This window comes from Melospiza georgiana, chromosome 27 (genome assembly GCF_028018845.1).
Source record: "Melospiza georgiana isolate bMelGeo1 chromosome 27, bMelGeo1.pri, whole genome shotgun sequence".
In the NCBI taxonomy this organism is placed as follows: Eukaryota; Metazoa; Chordata; class Aves; order Passeriformes; family Passerellidae; genus Melospiza; species Melospiza georgiana.
The window spans coordinates 825,240-843,708 of record NC_080456.1 but is presented as its reverse complement, the minus strand read 5'-3'; the positions used below and the strand labels follow the sequence as shown (position 1 = coordinate 843,708).

Here is an 18,469-nt window from a genome sequence, read left to right as displayed (position 1 = left end):
TGAATTTTGCTGTCGAGAAAAATTTCATTAAAACTGTCAAGTGTTACTGAATCTTTCACACTCAGCAGCCATCAGGAGCCCATAAACAGGAGAACATTTGGGGTCCCATTCCCAGTGTGCTGCTGATTGCGCTTTGATTATTTCCTTCATGACCCAATAAAGACTTTCTGTCTAAATTTAAAAAATGCCAAGAACCCTGACAATTTTTCATGGAAAACTGCACTCGGAGGAGGGGACACATGTCACTGCAACCACCCCTTTGATCCAGAGCTTCTACTGCAGAAGCAGAACCAGGGCTGGGTCAGTGCTGCTGCACACAGCATTAACACCACACCCTAAAGGTGGGATTAACGGGGGAGAAGTGGCCACACCAGGTGATGACAATCTGTAAGAAGGTACAAAAAGCCAAATTCAGAGCAGAGCCCATTTTGGTGACAGTTTGTGGCTCCTCACCTGCATCCTGCTGAATGTTTTCCTCCCAGGCTCCCCAGTGGGAAGGGATGAGCTTGCAGAGCTGAGGGTTGTTGGGAAGGATGAAAGTTTGACAAGAAAGTCTCACAGATATGTGTGCTTGGCAGAAAGATTTTTAAATGTAGAGTCTGAAGAAGGAATAGAGATGGAAGCAAGTTTTGATATAGAAGAAAAGAATTTCTGAGCCAGTCTTACTGGATAACCAAGGAGCCAAAGGGTGTGTTAGTTAGAAGGGGTTTGTATGGCTTAGAGCAAAGGATAAACCCACCCCAAACAAGAAGATGTTTTTACCAAGCAGAAAGAGAGCACAGGCAAACAAGGCAGCAAATGTGGCAAGTAGAAAAAAGGTCTCAGAATTTTCCACTGCAAGAAAACTGAAAAACAACTTCTAGCTTAAACTGTAATGTACAAACCTTTAGTGATTGGAGAACAGTAACATGAATATGGTAATTACAGTAGTTATGATGGGCTATAGATAATAGTTAAGGTATAGATTGGTTCTGCTGTATTAAGATGCTCAGCAAAGAAAAGTATAGAATGCAATGTAACCAAAAGAAAAGTACAGAATGCAATGTAACCAAAACCAAAGGGTCTCCAGGCCTGCAGCTGGAGCTGACAGCTGTGGGCACAGCTCTGTCACCCACCACCCTGGACTGCTGTAACCTCTTGGATGGAATAAATTGCATTTTGGATACAATAAACTGCATTTTGGAGAGCCCCTGGAGTCCCACATCCCCCATTTCGGCTCTTACAGTGGCGCCCAACGTGGGGCACCATTAGTAAGAGCCTGAATGAGGGATGCAAGTTTCCAGGTCTGCCTGCAGCTGGAGCTGACAGCTGTGGGCACAGCTCTGTCACCCACCACCCTGGACTGCTGTAACTTCTTGGATGGAATAAACTGCATTTTGGATACAATAAACTGCATTTGGAGAGCCACCTGGAGTCCACATCTTTCATTTTGGCTCTTACAAGGGCGCTGCCCCAAATGTTTGGGGTTGTGTGAAGTGTCAGGCCTGGTGCCCTCTCACGAGCACTTGTCCCAGCCCCATCCTGCCTCACCTTGGAATAGGTGGCTCCATTGATGACTTCTCCCCTCCTCATCCAGATGATGGAGGCTGCTGGCTTGGCGTTGTCTGCGTGGCAGGTCAGGTTCAGGGGGTCTCCTGCTCTCAGGCTGATGATGGGCCCCCCCAAAATGACAGGGTCATCTGGAGGAACTGCAGTGAAACAGGAGAAAGGAGACAATGCCATTAGAAGCATGAACCCCACCTTCCTGGAGTCATCTGTGGGGCTGAGCTGCCAGGGCTGCCCTGTGACCTCTCAGATGGTTTGGGATGGCCATGGCAGTGCCACCCCTGTCCTCAGTTACAGCCACCTGCCTTCTGCTGCTCTGCTGCCTCAGATTTGACCTCCAGCAGCAACAACTGGAGAAGTTTATGAGGGGACTTGGGCCAGGTAAGGGGACTTGGGCCAGGTGGCTTCAAGCTTTGCAGGAATATGAGAGATCAGGTCTGTGGCAGATAAATCCACCAAGGGCTACTAAACCCTCAACGCCTGGTGTCATCGCATTTCTCTTCACAGAGGAAAGCAAGGCACAATTCTTCCCGAGAATATTTCTGGGTTTCACATTCTCTGAACCTCAGAGAAAGGAAAAATAATTCTTATTGAGAATGAGAACAGAAGAATCCTGCCTCCTTCGACGGCCAGGCTGGGAAAAAGAAGCTTGTCCATATCTCAGAGTCACTGTGAGCAGCAGAGATTCTGAGGCCTCGGAACCAAAGCCCCCTCTGCAATCCCCAAGCCTGGCTTTGCTCCTGAGCTGCCCCGGCCTCGTGGTTGGATGGGGAGGATTTAGAATCTCCAGCACCGGGCTGGGGTGGGAGCTGGGAAGGGATTATGGTCCCTGACAAGGCAGAGGTGGCTGCCTGCCCCAGGCTGGGATTTGCAGATGTGCTGTGGGCACTCCCTGCTGTGCACAGCGGCTGCCAAGCACTGGGAGTAATGGGATTTTTCAGCTCAGTGGGTGGAACCCACGGACCAGGGAAAAAGCTTTTCTGCACAGATCCAAAATGTACTTTTTTTTTTCTTTATTCTCTCTCTTTTTTTTTTTTTTTTTTTTTTTTTTTTTTCCCTCAGGCTAAAAGAGTGGAACAAGAAAGTGAAAATCTGTGGTTTGGGTTAGTTGCCTGCCTGTCACTGAGATGTGAAAATGGGAACAATTCTGCTCCATTCTGGGGTTATTTAACTATAAAGGAGGTATGAATTTTAATTTTTAAGATTTATTTATTTTATTTCATGGGATGAGTTTATGTTGTTTAAACCCAAATCTGGCATTGTTCAATAGTTTTTTTTCCCCTCACTGAATCCATTAATTGAATTTGACCTCTGCTTGTAAAAAACATTGAAAATTCATCTTGTAGAGTGGGAAAAAAACCAACCCACAAATCTTTCTCTGAAGACTATCTTGGAATTTAATGAAGGAACTTTTATGGTGGGATGTTTGACATTCCTGACTTTTTTCACTGGTATTCCTGTAGCAACATCTCCCCTGCAAAGCAATCTAGCGTGTCCACCAGGGGATATTATGGGACCGGGGAGAACATAATGCAAACAAACATGGAATCACTTGTCAGGCCCGTGCCAGAAATCCTCAGTTTTTAGTTTTGCTCCAGTTTCTCCCTATGGGATGAGCAGCCAGACTTGAGGAGCTGCTTATGGCGATGAGGAGAGGATGGGTTCTGGTGATCTCTTCCCAAGTAAATGATTTTCATCACCCAGTCCTCCAGGTATCTGTGAATTATTGATGTCTCCAGGCTCCCTAACAGGGAGTTTGCTTGGGGTGGAGGGTTTGATGAAGAGGAATCAGTGATGTCTCTCTAACTTCTGCAGTATGAAGGATGGATGCATTCTTCCCCATTCCACCTCCAGCCTGGGAGAGGAGGCAGAGGACGAGGAGGAGGAGGAGGAGGAGAATGAAAAGATGAAAAGGGGAGAAGAAGAAAGGAGGGAAAGCAAGAAGCCATGATCCATTATTCATCCACTGTGCTCCCAGGATTGGTTGTTATTATGAGGCACCACTACAGAATCTGGTCTCCTAATTTTTAATCACGCAGCTATGGAAGCTCTAACTTTCCTGATTAAACCAGGGATATAAATAGGAAGAGTTGTTTGGGTTTGCAGGGGGGGTTATTCCTGAGAGCAAAGCAAATGAAGTTAACCCACTCATGGCCAGGAAGATTGAAATGATGGAGAAGGGATCCAGGACAGCTCCAGCCCACAGGAGCGGAAAGCTGCATGGAAAGGGCCTCAAGGTGCACCAGGGAGGTGGAGTTGGGATATCAGGGAAAAATCCTTCACTGAAAGGATGGTCAAGTGGGAACAGGCTGCCCAAGGCAGTGTGGAGTCCCCATCCCTGGATGTGGCACTTGGGGACGTGGTTAGTGGTGAACATGGGACTCCATGGGCTTACAGGGCTTTTCCAGCCTGAATGGTTCCATGAATCTGTGACATGCAGCTTGTTATGGGGTGAGAGTCCCCATAAATTATCCCCACATGGACATGAGAGTGATGTGGAGGTGAATCACCCCAGTTGAAGGTCTCCTGTTCCTCACGCTGCCCTCAGGACCTCAGCTGGACACTTGTCCCTCTCTTCACTGCAGGCAAAATTTTCCCAAGAAATGCTGACAAACTTGTCCCTGCCAAACCCCTCATTTTCTGTCAAAACACAGAAATTGCTGAATATTTTAAAACCAGCCTTGGACAGGCTTCAGTCTATTCTCCATAGCTCTGGGCTGCCTGGATGAGAGGGGACAGCTTGGGGTCTCTGCCCTTTGGAGAAGTGCACTTACAGCACATCATCATAAAGAAACACAATTAAATGCTGGTGCTCTTGGTGCATTCATCAGCTTTTCAAATTACTTGTTAGAGGCTTTCCTGCACACTGTCCCACTCTGCACAACTTGGTTAATTAGTGACCCCCACAGAATTCTTCTGCTGGGCTGAGACCCCAGGCTAAGGCTGCCTTTAGGAATGACCTGGATGTCTTTAAACGCTCCCAGCAGCTGGACAAGGATGTGGCAAGCAAGCAGAGCCTCAGTCATTAGCAAGAGTTGCTGAGATAACAGGATCCTGCAGCAGCCAGGTCCTGGAAGTGCAGCAAGCAAACAGCCCTGCAGCCAGCAGCACGTTTTCCCTAATTAAGGCTGTTTTCCTGGGTTGTGCCTGGTGCCTCGCTGCTGCTGGGTTTGTGTAACCACCTCCTCTTCTTGGGGCCAACCTCTTCTCAGAGTTAAGTGATTCAACCCCAACACCTGCTGGGGTGAGCAGCCCCTGAGGGCTGCCCTGAGCCAAATGTCTGCAAGGAGAGTTCAGCTGGTGTGGACTCAGCACAAGAGTCCCCTGTGGAATGAGATCCCTTGGATAAGGCTGTCACAGACATCTTTTATGAAAAATCCTTTCCTTAGGATTTTCTCTCCTGAGAAACTGAGAAGCCTCAGGAACGAAATGTAAACATTGATTATCTGCTGCTGTGGAATGCAACAGGTGGATGTGTGATTGGTCCATGTGGTTGTTTCTAATTAATGGCCAATCACAGTCCAGCTGTCTGTCACAGGATTTTGTTATCATTCTTTTTCTATTCTTAGCCAGCCTTCTGATGAAATCCTTTCTTCTATTCTTTTAGTATAGTTTTAACATAATATATATAATAAAATAATAAATCAAGCCTTCTGAAACATGGAGTCAGCATTCTCATCTCTTCCCTCATCGTCGGACCCCTGTGAACACCGTCACAAAAGGGTTAATTTGCTATGGTATCATTTCTGTGCATCATTTGGAATCGAGCATCCTCTTCTCTGCCTGAGAGCTGCAGGGAGCTGCCTCCTCTTCCCAGACAGTCTCTGCTTTCCCCACCAGCCTTGGGGGCATTTTGGAGCTTTAGTGGTGCTGCTCTGCACGATGCTTTTGAGATTCTGGGGTGTTTTGGCCACACTCATGGCTGCAGAACTCCCTGGAGCTGATCAAAGGAAAAGAGCAGCTCCCCTGCCAGGCGAAATCAGCAGAGGTTGGGTTGTTTAATTGGCAAAATGAAGGCTGGGAGGCTTCACTGGCATGAGTTAGAGTGAAAGAACCAGGAGTAGGTTGGGAGAAGACAAAGGAAAAAGCAGGAAAATTTGGGTGCTGGGGGAGAAAGAAGGTTCTCTGTTTCATCAAGTGTCTAGGAAAGCTTTCCACGGGGAGGAAAAGGGGCTAGAACACAAAACTGCTTTTAGGATGAAGCTTGCTACACGGGATAAGAGAATCCCCTTACAGGGATTGTGTTTCTGGCAGAGTTTTCCTGCAGACTGCTCAGGGTCTCGCTGTATTATCAACCCCGAAGGCTGCAAATTGTGAGGGGCTAAACCACTGCAGAGCAGCTTACAGCTCCAGGAGTGCTCAGCTTTCCATTTATCAGGCCTTTACACATTTAGGATTCAGATTTCCAGCAGTTCTTCAGAGCTAGGAAGGATATAAACACACTCTTAGGTTTTGTCCAACACTTGAAAGGCAGGGATTTTGCTGTCTGAGCATTGTCACGGGCTGGGCTTCTTAGGGCAGCACCAAGTGGGGACTTGGGGCAGGACTGTGGGGCTCAGTGACCTAAGACCTGGAGGAAACCTAGCCCTGGATGCCAGCTGCATCTGTCCTACCTCTCCCCTTCCTGATGCAATTGGGATTTCAGTCCTTTTGATTTGGCAGGTGAGGAAAAACGAACCACACAGAGTGAGTGGTCAGAGTTTAAATGGGGAGAGCACAGAGTCCCTCCTGACTCCAGTGGGGAATATTCAAGTCTGACTGAGCAGATCTTCCTTGGCATCCTACATGTGAAACCTGGAGACCAATCCAGTCTGCAGCTGGAGGCTCCACTCTTCTCATCCTCATCTTCCCATGCTGGGCTCATCCCCAGCAGAGGGGGCAGCAGGGTGGGTGAGGGGGTTCTGCCCTTCTGCTCTGCCCTTGTGAGCCCCCATCCTCAGAGCTGAACCTGAACCCAGCTCTGGAGTCCTCAGCACAGGAGGGACCTGGAGCTGCTGGAGTGAGGCCATGGAGCTGCTCCAGGGCTGGAGCCAGGCTGGGAGAGCTGGGGGTGCTCACCTGGAGAGGAGAAGGCTCCAGGGAGAGCTCAGAGCCCCTGCCAGGGCCTGAAGGGGCTCCAGGAGAGCTGGAGAGGGACTGGGGACAAGGGATGGAGGGACAGGACACAGGGAATGGCTCCCACTGCCAGAGGGCAGGGATGGATGGGAGATTGGGAATTAGGAATTGTTCCCTGTGAGGGTGGGCAGGCCCTGGCACAGGGTGCCCAGAGCAGCTGTGGCTGCCCCTGGATCCCTGGCAGTGCCCAAGGCCAGGCTGGACAGGGCTGGGAGCAGCCTGGGACAGGGGAAGGTGTCCCTGCCATGGCAGGGGGTGGCACTGATCCCTTCCAAGCTAAACCATTCCATGCCTCTGTGATTGTATAAAACAATCCCAGGAGCTCTCTGCACCTTCCCTACACACAACAGGCTGAAAACCACCCAGTCCATGCTGTCCACAGCCAATTCACAGAGGCCACACTGGCTCTGGGATGAGCTCTGGCATTGCTTGCAAGCATCCATCCCCCTCTGTGTGCTGCCAGCCTCTGGCCCTGCTGAGATTGCCATGGCATGCAAGGCTGGTGCTTTGCCTGCCTGCATCCATCCCACGGCAGGCCCTGGCAGGGTCGCCCACCCTGGGCTGGGATTCTTGCTCTGGGCAGTACAGAGCTGTTCCCCAGTCCTTGCTGGGTCAGGGATGGATGGGAAAAGGAGGATGTTGTGGCTACAGGTTCCCTCTTGTCCCTGCTGTGTCCTGGCCACATCTTTCCCAGCCTCTGCTGCCTCATTCCTCCCCCCTGCCCATGGGAGCTGAGCCTGGAGAGCCTGAAAAATGCTGGGCAGCTCCTGGTGCTCCAGAACTGCTGCCAGGAGAGGGAGAGCAAAGAGATGCAGGCAAACAGCACAGCCTGGGGAAAACACACTAAAAAATAAATCAAAAGAAACAAGGGGAGCCAGGGAGAAAAATAGTGATGAAAGTTTAAATAGTGCATCTCTCTCTCGGTCCTATTTGTCTTGTGGCACTTGAGTGTGTATTTGTGTGTGAGCAGGAGGGGCTGGGGGGCTGCCAGGGCTGCTGCCTGCTCTCCACCCCAAGCACCTGTGTCCCTGTTTCCCTCCTGTCTCTGCAGCTGAGCCTCATTCATGGACCCTCCTCACATTAAGGAGCTCATGAAAAACAAGCCATTAATATTTCCTAAAATTCTCCCCCTTTCCCCCCCTATTTTCTCCTAATGACTTGTCTTTTTTCATCCAGTCTCACATGTTCCACATTTCTAGGGTCAGCAGGATGGATTTCTCCAGTGAAAGAGAATGAGGATCCCTAAAACTCAGAAATGATTCCTAGAGATGGTTTCATCTCACTGCAGCAAAGCACAGCTCAGCTTTCCCACTCACTGCCCTGGAGGGGCTGATTTTCCTCCATCTAAGCCCTCTCCAGGTCATTTTGAGGAATATCACTGGAATACTCTTTGCTTCTTCATGCTGAGGTTTGCTCCTAGATTCTTGGCTAGAGAGAGTTTTAAATATTCAGTTTTCACAATGGATTGGAATTAAATCAAATGTCAAAGTCCTAAAATCCTTTGTGAGAGCTGGGTCTGGGCAGGATCCATTTTGGAGAGCACACAAACAGATCTGACATGGGATAAGTGAGCATTTGTATTCCACTGAAAAGCCTTCTATGCAAGGAGAAAGAAGTTTTGGCAGCCCCCTTCCACACTTTAACAAAGATCCAGATGCTGTGCAGGCAGGGAGCTGGCCAGGTATGGATTGTGTGAAAAATGCATGTATTTTATGATTGGCTTTTCGCAGATATTAAAGTGAATATTATATGTGTTGTGTTAGAAAGTAATGCTGTATTAATTCTCTTAAGTAGTGTGTTAAATAGAGTTTTAGGTTATAAAAAAATGTTAAAATAGAAATGATGCTATGTAGGATACTTTTTTAAAGAAAGGACTCGCAGTGAGATAGCAGCCACAGGACACCTGAATCTTTCAGAGAAAAAGAATTTATTGCTCCATTATCAGAAGAAATGAACTTCTTCCTGCCTCATAGGTGCTGTCAGGATTCAGAGGAAGAAGTTGTGGATGACCAGACAGAATCCTGTGTTTGAATGGAATTTATGCATCATGTATGAGGTGTTTGAATATGCAACAGGCTGTTGCTTTTAAGGGCTAATCCTCTGTTAATGTGGGTCCTTCTTTGGGCTTGTGCTGCCCAGAAAAGGTACCCAGACTGCCCGTAACTCTTTGTATTTATTGCCTCATATTGTCCTAATTCAATTTGTCCAAATTATTATTACTCTAATTGTATTACTATTTTTTTATAACCATTTTCTTTCTATTAAACTTTTGAAATTTTAAAAACAAGTGATTGGCATTTTTCACAGATTGTTTATGTGGAACGCTCACTCTGCAAAGAGTAAAAAACTTAAAATTTTCCTCTCCCAGCTGAAAGGGCAGCACAATGCCAAAGAACAGATTGCGTTTGCCAGGTCCTTGTTTGATTCTGCCCACCAAGGCAGTGGTTTTGGATGGATCATGTCAGATGGAACAGCCACTGCCAAGCCCTAACTCAGGGCAGATTTGGAGGGAGCTGTTTTGCTTTGCTGCGTGTGCCCTGCCTGCCTGGAAACTGAATATTGCTGCCCACAAAGAGAGAGGTGGGCCCGTGCTCCAGGACAACCATGATTAATGGTTCCAGTTCTGCCTGTCAGCATGGTGGAAAGTCAGGGCAAAGCTCCCCAGATGTGTCAGCAGGCATGGGAGAGGAGTGGAGGAAAAATTACCTGCCCACCTGGCCTTGTTACCACTGATGGGATCAAATTTACTGATAAGAGCCCCTATCACACACAGGATCCCTGTGCTGGGGATGCCCCTCCAGTATAAAATCATGGAATCCTGGAACAGTTTGAGCTGAAAAGGACCTCAAAGCTCATCTTGTTCCACTCCTGCCATGGGCAGGTACACCTTCCCCTATCCCAGGGTGCTCCAAGCCCTGTCCAACCTGGCCTTGGACACTTCCAGGGGCAGCCACAGGTGCTCTGGGCACAGGGGAAACTGAGGCACAGATAGACCAGGTGTTCTGAATCCCAGGCTTTCCCAGCTGGAATATCCCCTCATCCCAGCTTTGTGCAGGCCTCCTGCTCTGCCCAGCTGCCCTGCACCAAGGCCTGTGCCAGTCCTGTGCAAACCCCCTGCACTGGAGGGATGGCAGGGGGCTGTGGTTTGGGTGTCCCAAATTTTTGGGATCTTCTGTGAGAAAAGGAGGCTCAGGGGGGACAACTCCCTGACAGGAGAGGGGAACCAGGGGAAGGTCTGGCTCTGCTCCCAGGGAACAACACACAGGACAAGAGGAATCAGCCTCAGGCTGCGTGAGGGGAGGGTCAGGTCAGGCATCAGGAGGAACTTCTCCATGGAAAGGGAGCTCAGGCCTTGGCAGGGGCTGCCCATGGTGGTGTTGGGGTCCCCACCTCGGGAGGTGTTCAAGAAATAGCTGGATGTGGCACTCAGTACTCTTGTATTGGTCACAGGTTGGACTGGATGGTCTGGGAGGTCTTTCCCAGCCAAAATTATTCTGGAACTCTCCAAATGAATCTGGGACTGAACAGAGGCTGCAGCATCCTCCCTGATCCTACAGTGATGGGCAGAGATGCTGAAACTAAAGAGCACAGCCCTGGGTCAATCTTCTTTGGAGGCAGCAGGGCCCTGGTGGATCCAGGAGCCCCTGGGAACTGGGAGATTGCAGAGATGCTCCAAGCACATCTCTCTTTGCTGTAGCTGAAAACCAGCCTCCCACAAAGAGAAACACAAAGCTGAAAGAAAAGGCTGAGCCAAACCCTGGCTCTCCTCAGCTGCAGGACATGCCTGAGCCTTCTCCTGGGAGGGGGATCAGCAGGAACATCATTATCTCCCCAATGTAGGCCAGCACCCCGGCCTCCTCCTCCCCCTGCATGCAGCTCCCCGGTGCAGACTGACAGATCAGAGAACGCAGGCGAAAAACCGAATTCATTATTTTTCTCATATGTCAGATAGTTTCAAATTGTTAAAAAAAAAAGAGACAAAAAAAAAAAAAAAAAAAAAAAAAAAAAAAAAAGAGGGGGATTATTACCGTTCATAAAAAATAGGAAAAAAATGAAAACAGGAGCAAAACCCTGAGCTGGTCCCCTCCTTCTAGTGAGAGCTGCTCCTGCCTGTCTCCTCCCAGGATGTGCCATGGAAATTCAGTGATGCACACTGGGGTGATATGGGAGACCGGGACCTGCTCGTTAAGGTTTGGGGCTTGATTATGTGGATCTGTTTTGAGGCTGCACGTGCCTTGAGCTCATTAGCCAACACCTCTTCTGTTAATTAGCTGTGCTATTTGCTATCCTAACAGCACCTTCCAGGCCCGGGAGCCTGAGCACAGCTGAATCCTGCATTTCCCTTGGGATGGGCCTGGCAGGGAGCTGGAAGGGTCCCAGAGCAAGGCAGGCACCACTCCCTGTGCAGCATCTCCTTGTCTCAGCCTGCATCCAGGGCACGGTGGGTGGGTGATGCCAGGATGGGCACAGCCCTTCCCAAGGCCCTGCAGGCTGAGGAGAGCCAGGGGAGGTTTGTATTTTGAGCCTTGCTGCATCTCTAACCTCAGCCCCAGGCTCCTGTCTGGTGCTCAGGGACAAGGAGACAGAATGAAATGTGAGTTTCCAGCTCAGGATCTCATTTTCACCCTTGTGGCCCCAGTACTGATTCACTTGCTCACTGCAGAGGCTTTGCCCTCCCCTCTCACCTGGCATTTCCCTGCCTGGCCTGGCTGGGATGGGCAGGTTCCTGGTCTGATCCAGCTGTCCCAGACTCAGATGGCAGAGAAGTGCCTGCTCTCACTAATGCCAGGCACCCCAGCACGGGTTGGAGACGTCCCAGGGGTGCTTTGTCATTCCCAGACTGCACTTTGAAGAGTGGAGGGATTCTACCTTCCTTAGGGTCTGGAAGAACTGTTTTTATTTGTTTTTAAGGTGAAAGGCTGATTTTTCCTTTTTTCTCCTCTTTCCCTTGAAGGCCACAGCTTTGTCATGTGCTGCCCCTTAAGCCATTCCCTGTCCCAAAGCCATGGCTATTCCCAGCTGCAGCCCAGGGCTGGAGAAAACCCAGATCCAGCTGCTGGGATGTGTCACTGAGGAAACTGGGAGCAGGAAAGAGTGAGAAGAGACAAGAGTTAAGGCCAGGCTGGGAGAAATCTCCCTGGCACTTCCTGTGCCTAGGATTTGAAGTATGACTGCAATATGAAGTATTTCAAGCAAGGAGGATTCAGCCTTTTCATTTGTACAACTCAGAATTGGTTTGGGTTGGAAGGGACCTTAAAGAGATCTCATTCCACCCTCTGCCATGGGCAGGGACATCTCCCCCTGTCCCAGGGTGCTTCAAGCCCCATCCAGCCTGGCCTTGGGCACTGCCAGGGATCCAGGGCAGCCACAGCTGCTCTGGGCACCCTGTGCCAGGGCCTGCCCACCCTCACAGGGAAGGATTTTTCCCTGTGGTTGATCTGTCCCTGGTTGTTTGCACAGCAGGAAGATCAAACTGAGGGAAAGGATGAAGATTTTCCACACCTGTTCAGTGTGGGTCACTAGGAACGGTGGAGGTTCCCCAGGGTTTTAGGCTGTTTCCTTGTGCTCTCCATGCTGGGATGGACCCAGCAGGGCTGGGAAAGCTCCTACCCCACGCTGCAGCAATGATGAGACAATTTCTTGACCCAACCACCCTTCTTTGGGCATGGATCCTTGTTCCCAAGTGCTGAGCACCTGACATCAGCACAGAGTGAGTTTGGAGGGATGGAGAGGTTCCCAAGACCTCAGAGCATGTGACTCTGATGGAGATGGGCCAATGTGGGACCAGAGGAGGATGGGGAGTGTTGCCTACAGCTCATGTCTGCCCTGTGGCTGTTGGAAACAAAGACAAACCATGACAGATCTGTCCCTTTCCAGTGTTGGAACCCAGGACATTCTTCTGGCTGCCCTGGAGGACTCGAGACCCTGTCAGGGGGCTCAGAGACCCTGGCACAGAGCCCAAGACCCCTGTGCCTTTGATTTAGCCCTTGGAAAAAACAATTACCAACCTTATATGAAGAATTACAAGTCAAGAAAGTTTGAATAGAATGCTAGTGAATTTATCACAGGGTGAAAATGTAGAATTTGGGGGTTTTTAGAATGGGGGTTCAGGATGCAAGATGGAGGAATCTGGGTGTGTTCTGTCTTTCTCCTTCTTCTTGGCCTCCATCTTCTGCTGTGATGGTGACAGTTTTAGAGTGGTTTAGAGTAGAAATTCACTGTCTAACATAGATGATAGGTATTGGGAAGTTATGGTAAATAATGTACACATAGTTTTTAGTATAAAAAGATAACACTGCCCTGAGGGCGGCCACTGTGCCTCAACCCGACCTGCCAGACAGACCTGCAGCATGTCAGAGAAAGAATTTTATATATAAGAAACAATAAACAACCTTGAGAATGAGAACAAAAGAATCCTGACTCCTTCGTTGACTGCTGGGCTGGGAAAAAGAGACTTATTAACGTGTGTCAGGGTCACTCTGACAAGCAGAGATTCTGAGACTCCAGGACCCTTTCTCTTCATGGTGGTGAAGCCCTGGCACAGGGTGCCCAGAGAAGCTGTGGCTGCCCCTGGATCCCTGGGAGTGTCCAAGGCCAGGCTGGATGGGGCTTGGAGCAACCTGGGATAGTGGAAGGGGTCCTTGCTTGTGGCAGAAGGGGATGGAATGAAATGAACTTTAAGGTTCCTTCCAACTCCATTGTTGATTCTCCATTGTTGGATCCTTCCAACTCCTCCCATTGTTGGATTCTGTGAACATTCTCATTTGCAGGTCACCAATTGGAAGTTCTTGCATCCCTCCTTCCCTGGCAGGACCAGGCTGTGCATTGTGTTGAGTGATGCTCTTTCCAGCCCCCACCAGGAGACATTCCCACTCAGATCCCTGGCTGTGCTGCTGCAGAGGAATCGAGGGCAGCTCACACCAGGGAGCCCCACAGGGACATGGAAATTCAGGGAAATTCAGTGCTTTGCTCCTGCCTTGTGGTGGCACTGAGATGGACGAGGCAGGAAGGGCTGGGCTGGGAGCTGGGAGCTTTGATCTGGGTACCAGCCAAACCCTCCCAGGTGTAAGACAACATCAGAAATAATACATGAAATAAATAAATTAGAAAGAGATTAATCCCATGTCCCAGAGCTGTCAGTGGCTTGCTTCCCTCCCCTTCCCCAGCACCACAGGCCTGCAAACAGCTGGACTCACCCCCCTGTGGCAGCTCCAGCCAGATGAAAACACTCCCTGTTCAACACACCTGGGAGCAGATCACACACCTGGCCTGAGCCACCTCAGGCCTCACACCCCACATCCTCCCACTGCTCTGCTGGACAGGGTCCTAAACCCTCTCCCTCTTTCAGGACACAGTGTTGGGGAAAATGAAACAGGAAAGCCTTATCAATATGATTGTCTGGCAAAAGATTTTGAGAATATGGAAACTATAAGCGACATTGAAATGAAAGCAAGCTTTGAGATCCCTCAGTTACTGAAAAACTGGAAAACAATGGTGTGGCCAGCTGAAGGTGATCCCCTTTTGGTGGAACAACACCCTCTGCTTGCAGACAGGCCCAAGGGTCAGAGCAGACCCTACAGCTTGGCAGAAGGGGCCCAAAGAGGAGTTTTTAGGGTTTAAAATGTAACACAGTGTGGTAATGTAATGATTCTTATAGGCTATATGGAAATGCTGTAGGATTTGTATCTTGTACTAGATTGGTTAGTGGGAATTAGAATATTCAGCAGAGAAGAAGATTTATGGTATTGTAACGGGAACCTCATCCTCTTTTACTCTTTACCTCTCTCTCTCTCATTTTCTCTTTACCACGCTCTTGCCTTCTCTCTCTTTATATCTCTCTCCCTCTTTGGGGCCTGCTCTGAGCTGTGGCTGGCAGCTCTCAGCAGGGCCCTGCACCCAGGCCCTCTGCAATAACCCACAAGTTCCATGACCTGGCTGCAGACATCTCTCGTGTCCATCTGTCCTGTCCTACCCCCATCATTCCTACAACACAAGAATCCCAGGGAGGCCATGCTGACCATCTCCTCTGGGAAAAGTGTAGCTGGAACTGGGCATCCAGCTCTGGCAAACAACGAACATCCCCAGCTCTGCTTTAAGCACCGTGCAGAGCATTTAAAGATCAAACAGCCTGAAGCGCTGATGGTGCTGTGGCAGGTCCCTTGCTGGACACCAGGGAGGTGCCCCTGAGCTGCAGAGGTCACAGGCTCTGCAGACCTTCAGCTGCTCTGCAGTGAGGGCTGAGCAAACCCCCAGGGATGCATCCAGCATCCATCAGCTGACTTTGATCAATGCCGTGCAATTCCTTATCTCCAACGTGGCTGGGCCACACATTCAGAGCAAAGCAAACCCAGCCTGCCCAGGATGGAGCACGATCAATCCCAATGTCCCTGCATTGACACATGTCTGGGTTTGGTCTGAATCCCTTATCAGGCTGCAGTACAGCTCCACAGGGAAAAGTTCAGCCTCGCAGACACTTCAGTGCCCTTGTCTGCCCTCCAGTCTCGCAGCCTTTCCCAGGATAATTCATCCTGCATAGACCATTAGCATAGCCCCATTTTAAGATAAATTACCCAAATCTTTAAACCTCTGCTCAGAGGGAATCCCCTGGGGTGGCTGTTCACAGTCAAGTCCCTCTGTGAAGGCATCCCCACGGAGCCAGAGCCATTAATACAGCATTCCCAGAGAGCCTGCAAATTGCAGAGTAGCAGGAAAATCGGGCTGGAAAAGCAGGAATCCTGCTTAAAGCCACGACACAAGGATCCTGGGAATACTGGCTCTGAGTTTGCTCTGCCTGCATGATTTACCAAAGGTTTTCTTTGAGAGGAGCACAAAGATAGAGGTGTCACCCATCCTTAGGGACATGGTGCCTGTGCACAGGACCCTGCAGGGAAACAGGCAGGTTCCCTGGGCTTCACCCTTTAGAAATAGTGATAACCCTGCCAGAAATGGTGGGATTTGTGGGAAAAGTCCAGAGGAAAGGACGCCAGTGAAGAGAAGAGGGACTGGAGAGCATGGGAAGGGAGAGCAAACAGAACTTGTTAGAAAAGGAACTAGATGTACTACCTGGGGCTGCTCCAAAATCTCCTCCCAAATGTGTTTCTCGCTTTTTTTTTTTTTTTTTTAATAGGATATTGATTTTGTTTCCTCTTTTTTATTTTTATTTTGACTGATGGAGTGTTTCAGAGAAATGTCTGCTTTGGTGGAATTTTATTCTTTTTTAATTAAGGAATCAATAGCAAAAAAAAAAGGCAGCAACATGTCAATAGGGGAAATGTTTTGGTCTCGTTCCTCTTGAAAGCTGATGGTGAATCTGAGCAGGTTTGGCCTGACCTGGGAAATGAGGCGAGGAAAGAGCAAGGGAGGGAGCATCAGGTGTCTGAGTGATGGCTCCCAGGAGCTTCTGCAGCAGAAATAGTTGTGTTTCCTTCTGACTTTTTTGCTTGATTTTTTTCCTGTTTTCTTATTTCTGGCAGTTCTCATTATGGTTTTCTATCCAACACCTCTGAAATGTTATGGGCTGAGAAGCAGCAGCTCCCCTAGGGCTGTTCCCCTCCTTAGACTGAGACATGCACAAAGCAATTAGGACAGCACTAATGACATCCCAGCTCTGCTTCCTGCTCACCAATTGCTGCTTCCACTGTACCAGGACCCTGCTCACCAATCCCACCACACCCAGTTCCTGCTCACCAGGTGCTTGGCTCTACCAGGGTGCAGCAGAAATGACCTTGCTCAGTCACACAAAGGAGCCTCCAGGGCACAGAACAAGCTGGGAGGTGATGCTGCTGTTGGTAATGGAGTATCAGCTTTTTATTCCATGGGAAATCCCACTTTGAGGGGTTCTGCCAGACCTTTTCCCATTATTCCCACTATCCAAGAGCTCTTTCTCAGTTTGACTTACAAATTGATCTCAAAGTTTATATATAAAAACGCCATAAATGATAGTAAACACTATTATTGTACCCCTGGTCTGGAGCCCCAGGGTGCTCCCACTCTGGGGAGATGGATTTCCCTGGTGGGCAGCACAGAGAGAGGTGCCACTGGCACTACCCAAAGCATCCATCACCATCCCCCTCCTGCCTCCTGAGGGTTTCATCAGTTGGGTCCAGGCTGCCAAAAGGAAGAGAAAGAGAAGAGAGGTGAGAAAGCCCAAAGCTGGCTGGCCCAAGGGGCAGGACAGAGCCTGGCTCTGTCACAGCTGAAGGGAGAAGGCAGGACAGAAACTGTGGTGGAATGGAAAGAAAATCCTACTCAGGAATTTAGGTTGTTTTTTTAAAACAAGAAGTGCTGAGTTAGCACAAAAGGAGAGGTTTGGAAGATGTCAAAACACAGGATTTGGGTTTTTCCCTGCCTAGCCTTTCATTTTGGAAAGGCTCATGTGAAATTTTTGGCCTTTTTCAGGAACATAAAGGCTACTGCTGTCCTGTCCCAGCTGGAATGCTTTCCCAGCTTTGACTCACACAACAAACAGCTCCCAGTGAGTTTATCAGCAATGGAAAACCAGTCTCACCCAGCTCTGCACCACTGGCTCCATCACTTTGTGAGCTCTCATTTTGGGACAGAGCTCTCTCTCTGTGCCTGAGCAGAAAGAAAGGGCATGCAGGCCTGGAGGTGGTGGGTTAAATAGAATAGACTGAGGAAGAAGAGGCAAAAAGCTGGGAGGAGGGGGATCCAAATAGAGGTTGGAGGGAAACTGGCTGGAAAGGATGAGGTCCTGTCTGGACACGTGGGCTTGGAAGGGAGGGAGTGATGCAAAGCTCCTTCCTGAGCTCCCCACTCATCCCTGTAGCCCATGGAGCCAGTTCCCAGCTCTGTCCCTGAACCCTCCCTGTCGGGATCTCTTGCTTGTCAGAGTGACCCTGAGAATGTTAAAAGTCTCTTTTCCCAGCTTGAGTGCTTGAAGAATGAGTTAGAGCTCTTCAGTTCTCATTCTCAAGGTTGTTTATTGTTCCTTATCTATAAAATTCTTTCTCCTGCCCTGTCGAGGTCCATCCAGCAGGACAGTTCCAGGCACTCTGCCTGCCCCCAGGGCAGTGTTATATCTTTATACTAAAAACTACATGTACAATGTTTACAATTACTTTCCAATACCTATCACCTATGTTAGACAGTGAGCTTCTACTCCAAACCAATCTAAAAGTGCCAACATCACAGCAGAAGATGGAGGCCAAGAAGAAGGAGGAAGGCTGGACATGCCCAATTCCCTCCATCTTGCCTCCTGAACCCCCATACCAAAAACCACCCAAAATCTACTTTTTCACCCCATGATAACTTCACTATTATCCTACTTAAACTGTTGTGGCTTGCTGATCTTCATCTAAGGTTGGTAATTTGCTCCACGGGTCATAATCAAAACCACACAGGCATTTTGGGCTCTGTGCTGGGGTCTCTGATTCCCCTGGCAGGGGTCTTGGCCATGCTGGACAGCCAGAGGGATGTTCTGGGTTCCCACACCTCCCCATTATTCATGATAGCCTGATAGTGCCATTTAGCAAGCCTAATAATTAGAAAATACCACGAGGTCCAAAAGCAGAGAGGCTGCTCAGGGGTCGATGAAGGAGAGAAGGGATGGTGGGATCCAGGTGCTGCTGCAGCAGGAGGGGACAGCCAAGCCTGGCTTGTCCCTGTGTGACCAACCTCCTCTGGCAGCAGCAGATTGAGGGGCTCAGCCCAGGATGCAGCAGGGCCCTGTGTGAGGGCTGGAGTGACTCTGAGCTCCCCTCATCCCATCCCACTCCCACAGATCCGGCAGCATCCACAGCCCTGAGCCGGCTCTCAGCAAAGTTCTCCCCTTCCCTTTCAAAATGCACAT

At 49.4% G+C, this 18,469-nt stretch overlaps 1 protein-coding gene across 3 annotated transcripts in view; it reads right to left on the bottom strand.

Annotated features, from left to right (window-relative positions):
• The window catches only part of KIRREL3 (kirre like nephrin family adhesion molecule 3), a 414,805-nt gene that overhangs the window by 63,661 nt on the left and 332,675 nt on the right, over positions 1–18,469 (bottom strand). For all 3 annotated transcript variants that reach the window (XM_058041431.1, XM_058041433.1, XM_058041434.1), the window contains one exon: positions 1,531–1,688. In XM_058041431.1, coding sequence (XP_057897414.1) covers positions 1,531–1,688 — 158 coding nt within the window. The remainder of the gene's footprint in view (positions 1–1,530; positions 1,689–18,469) is intronic.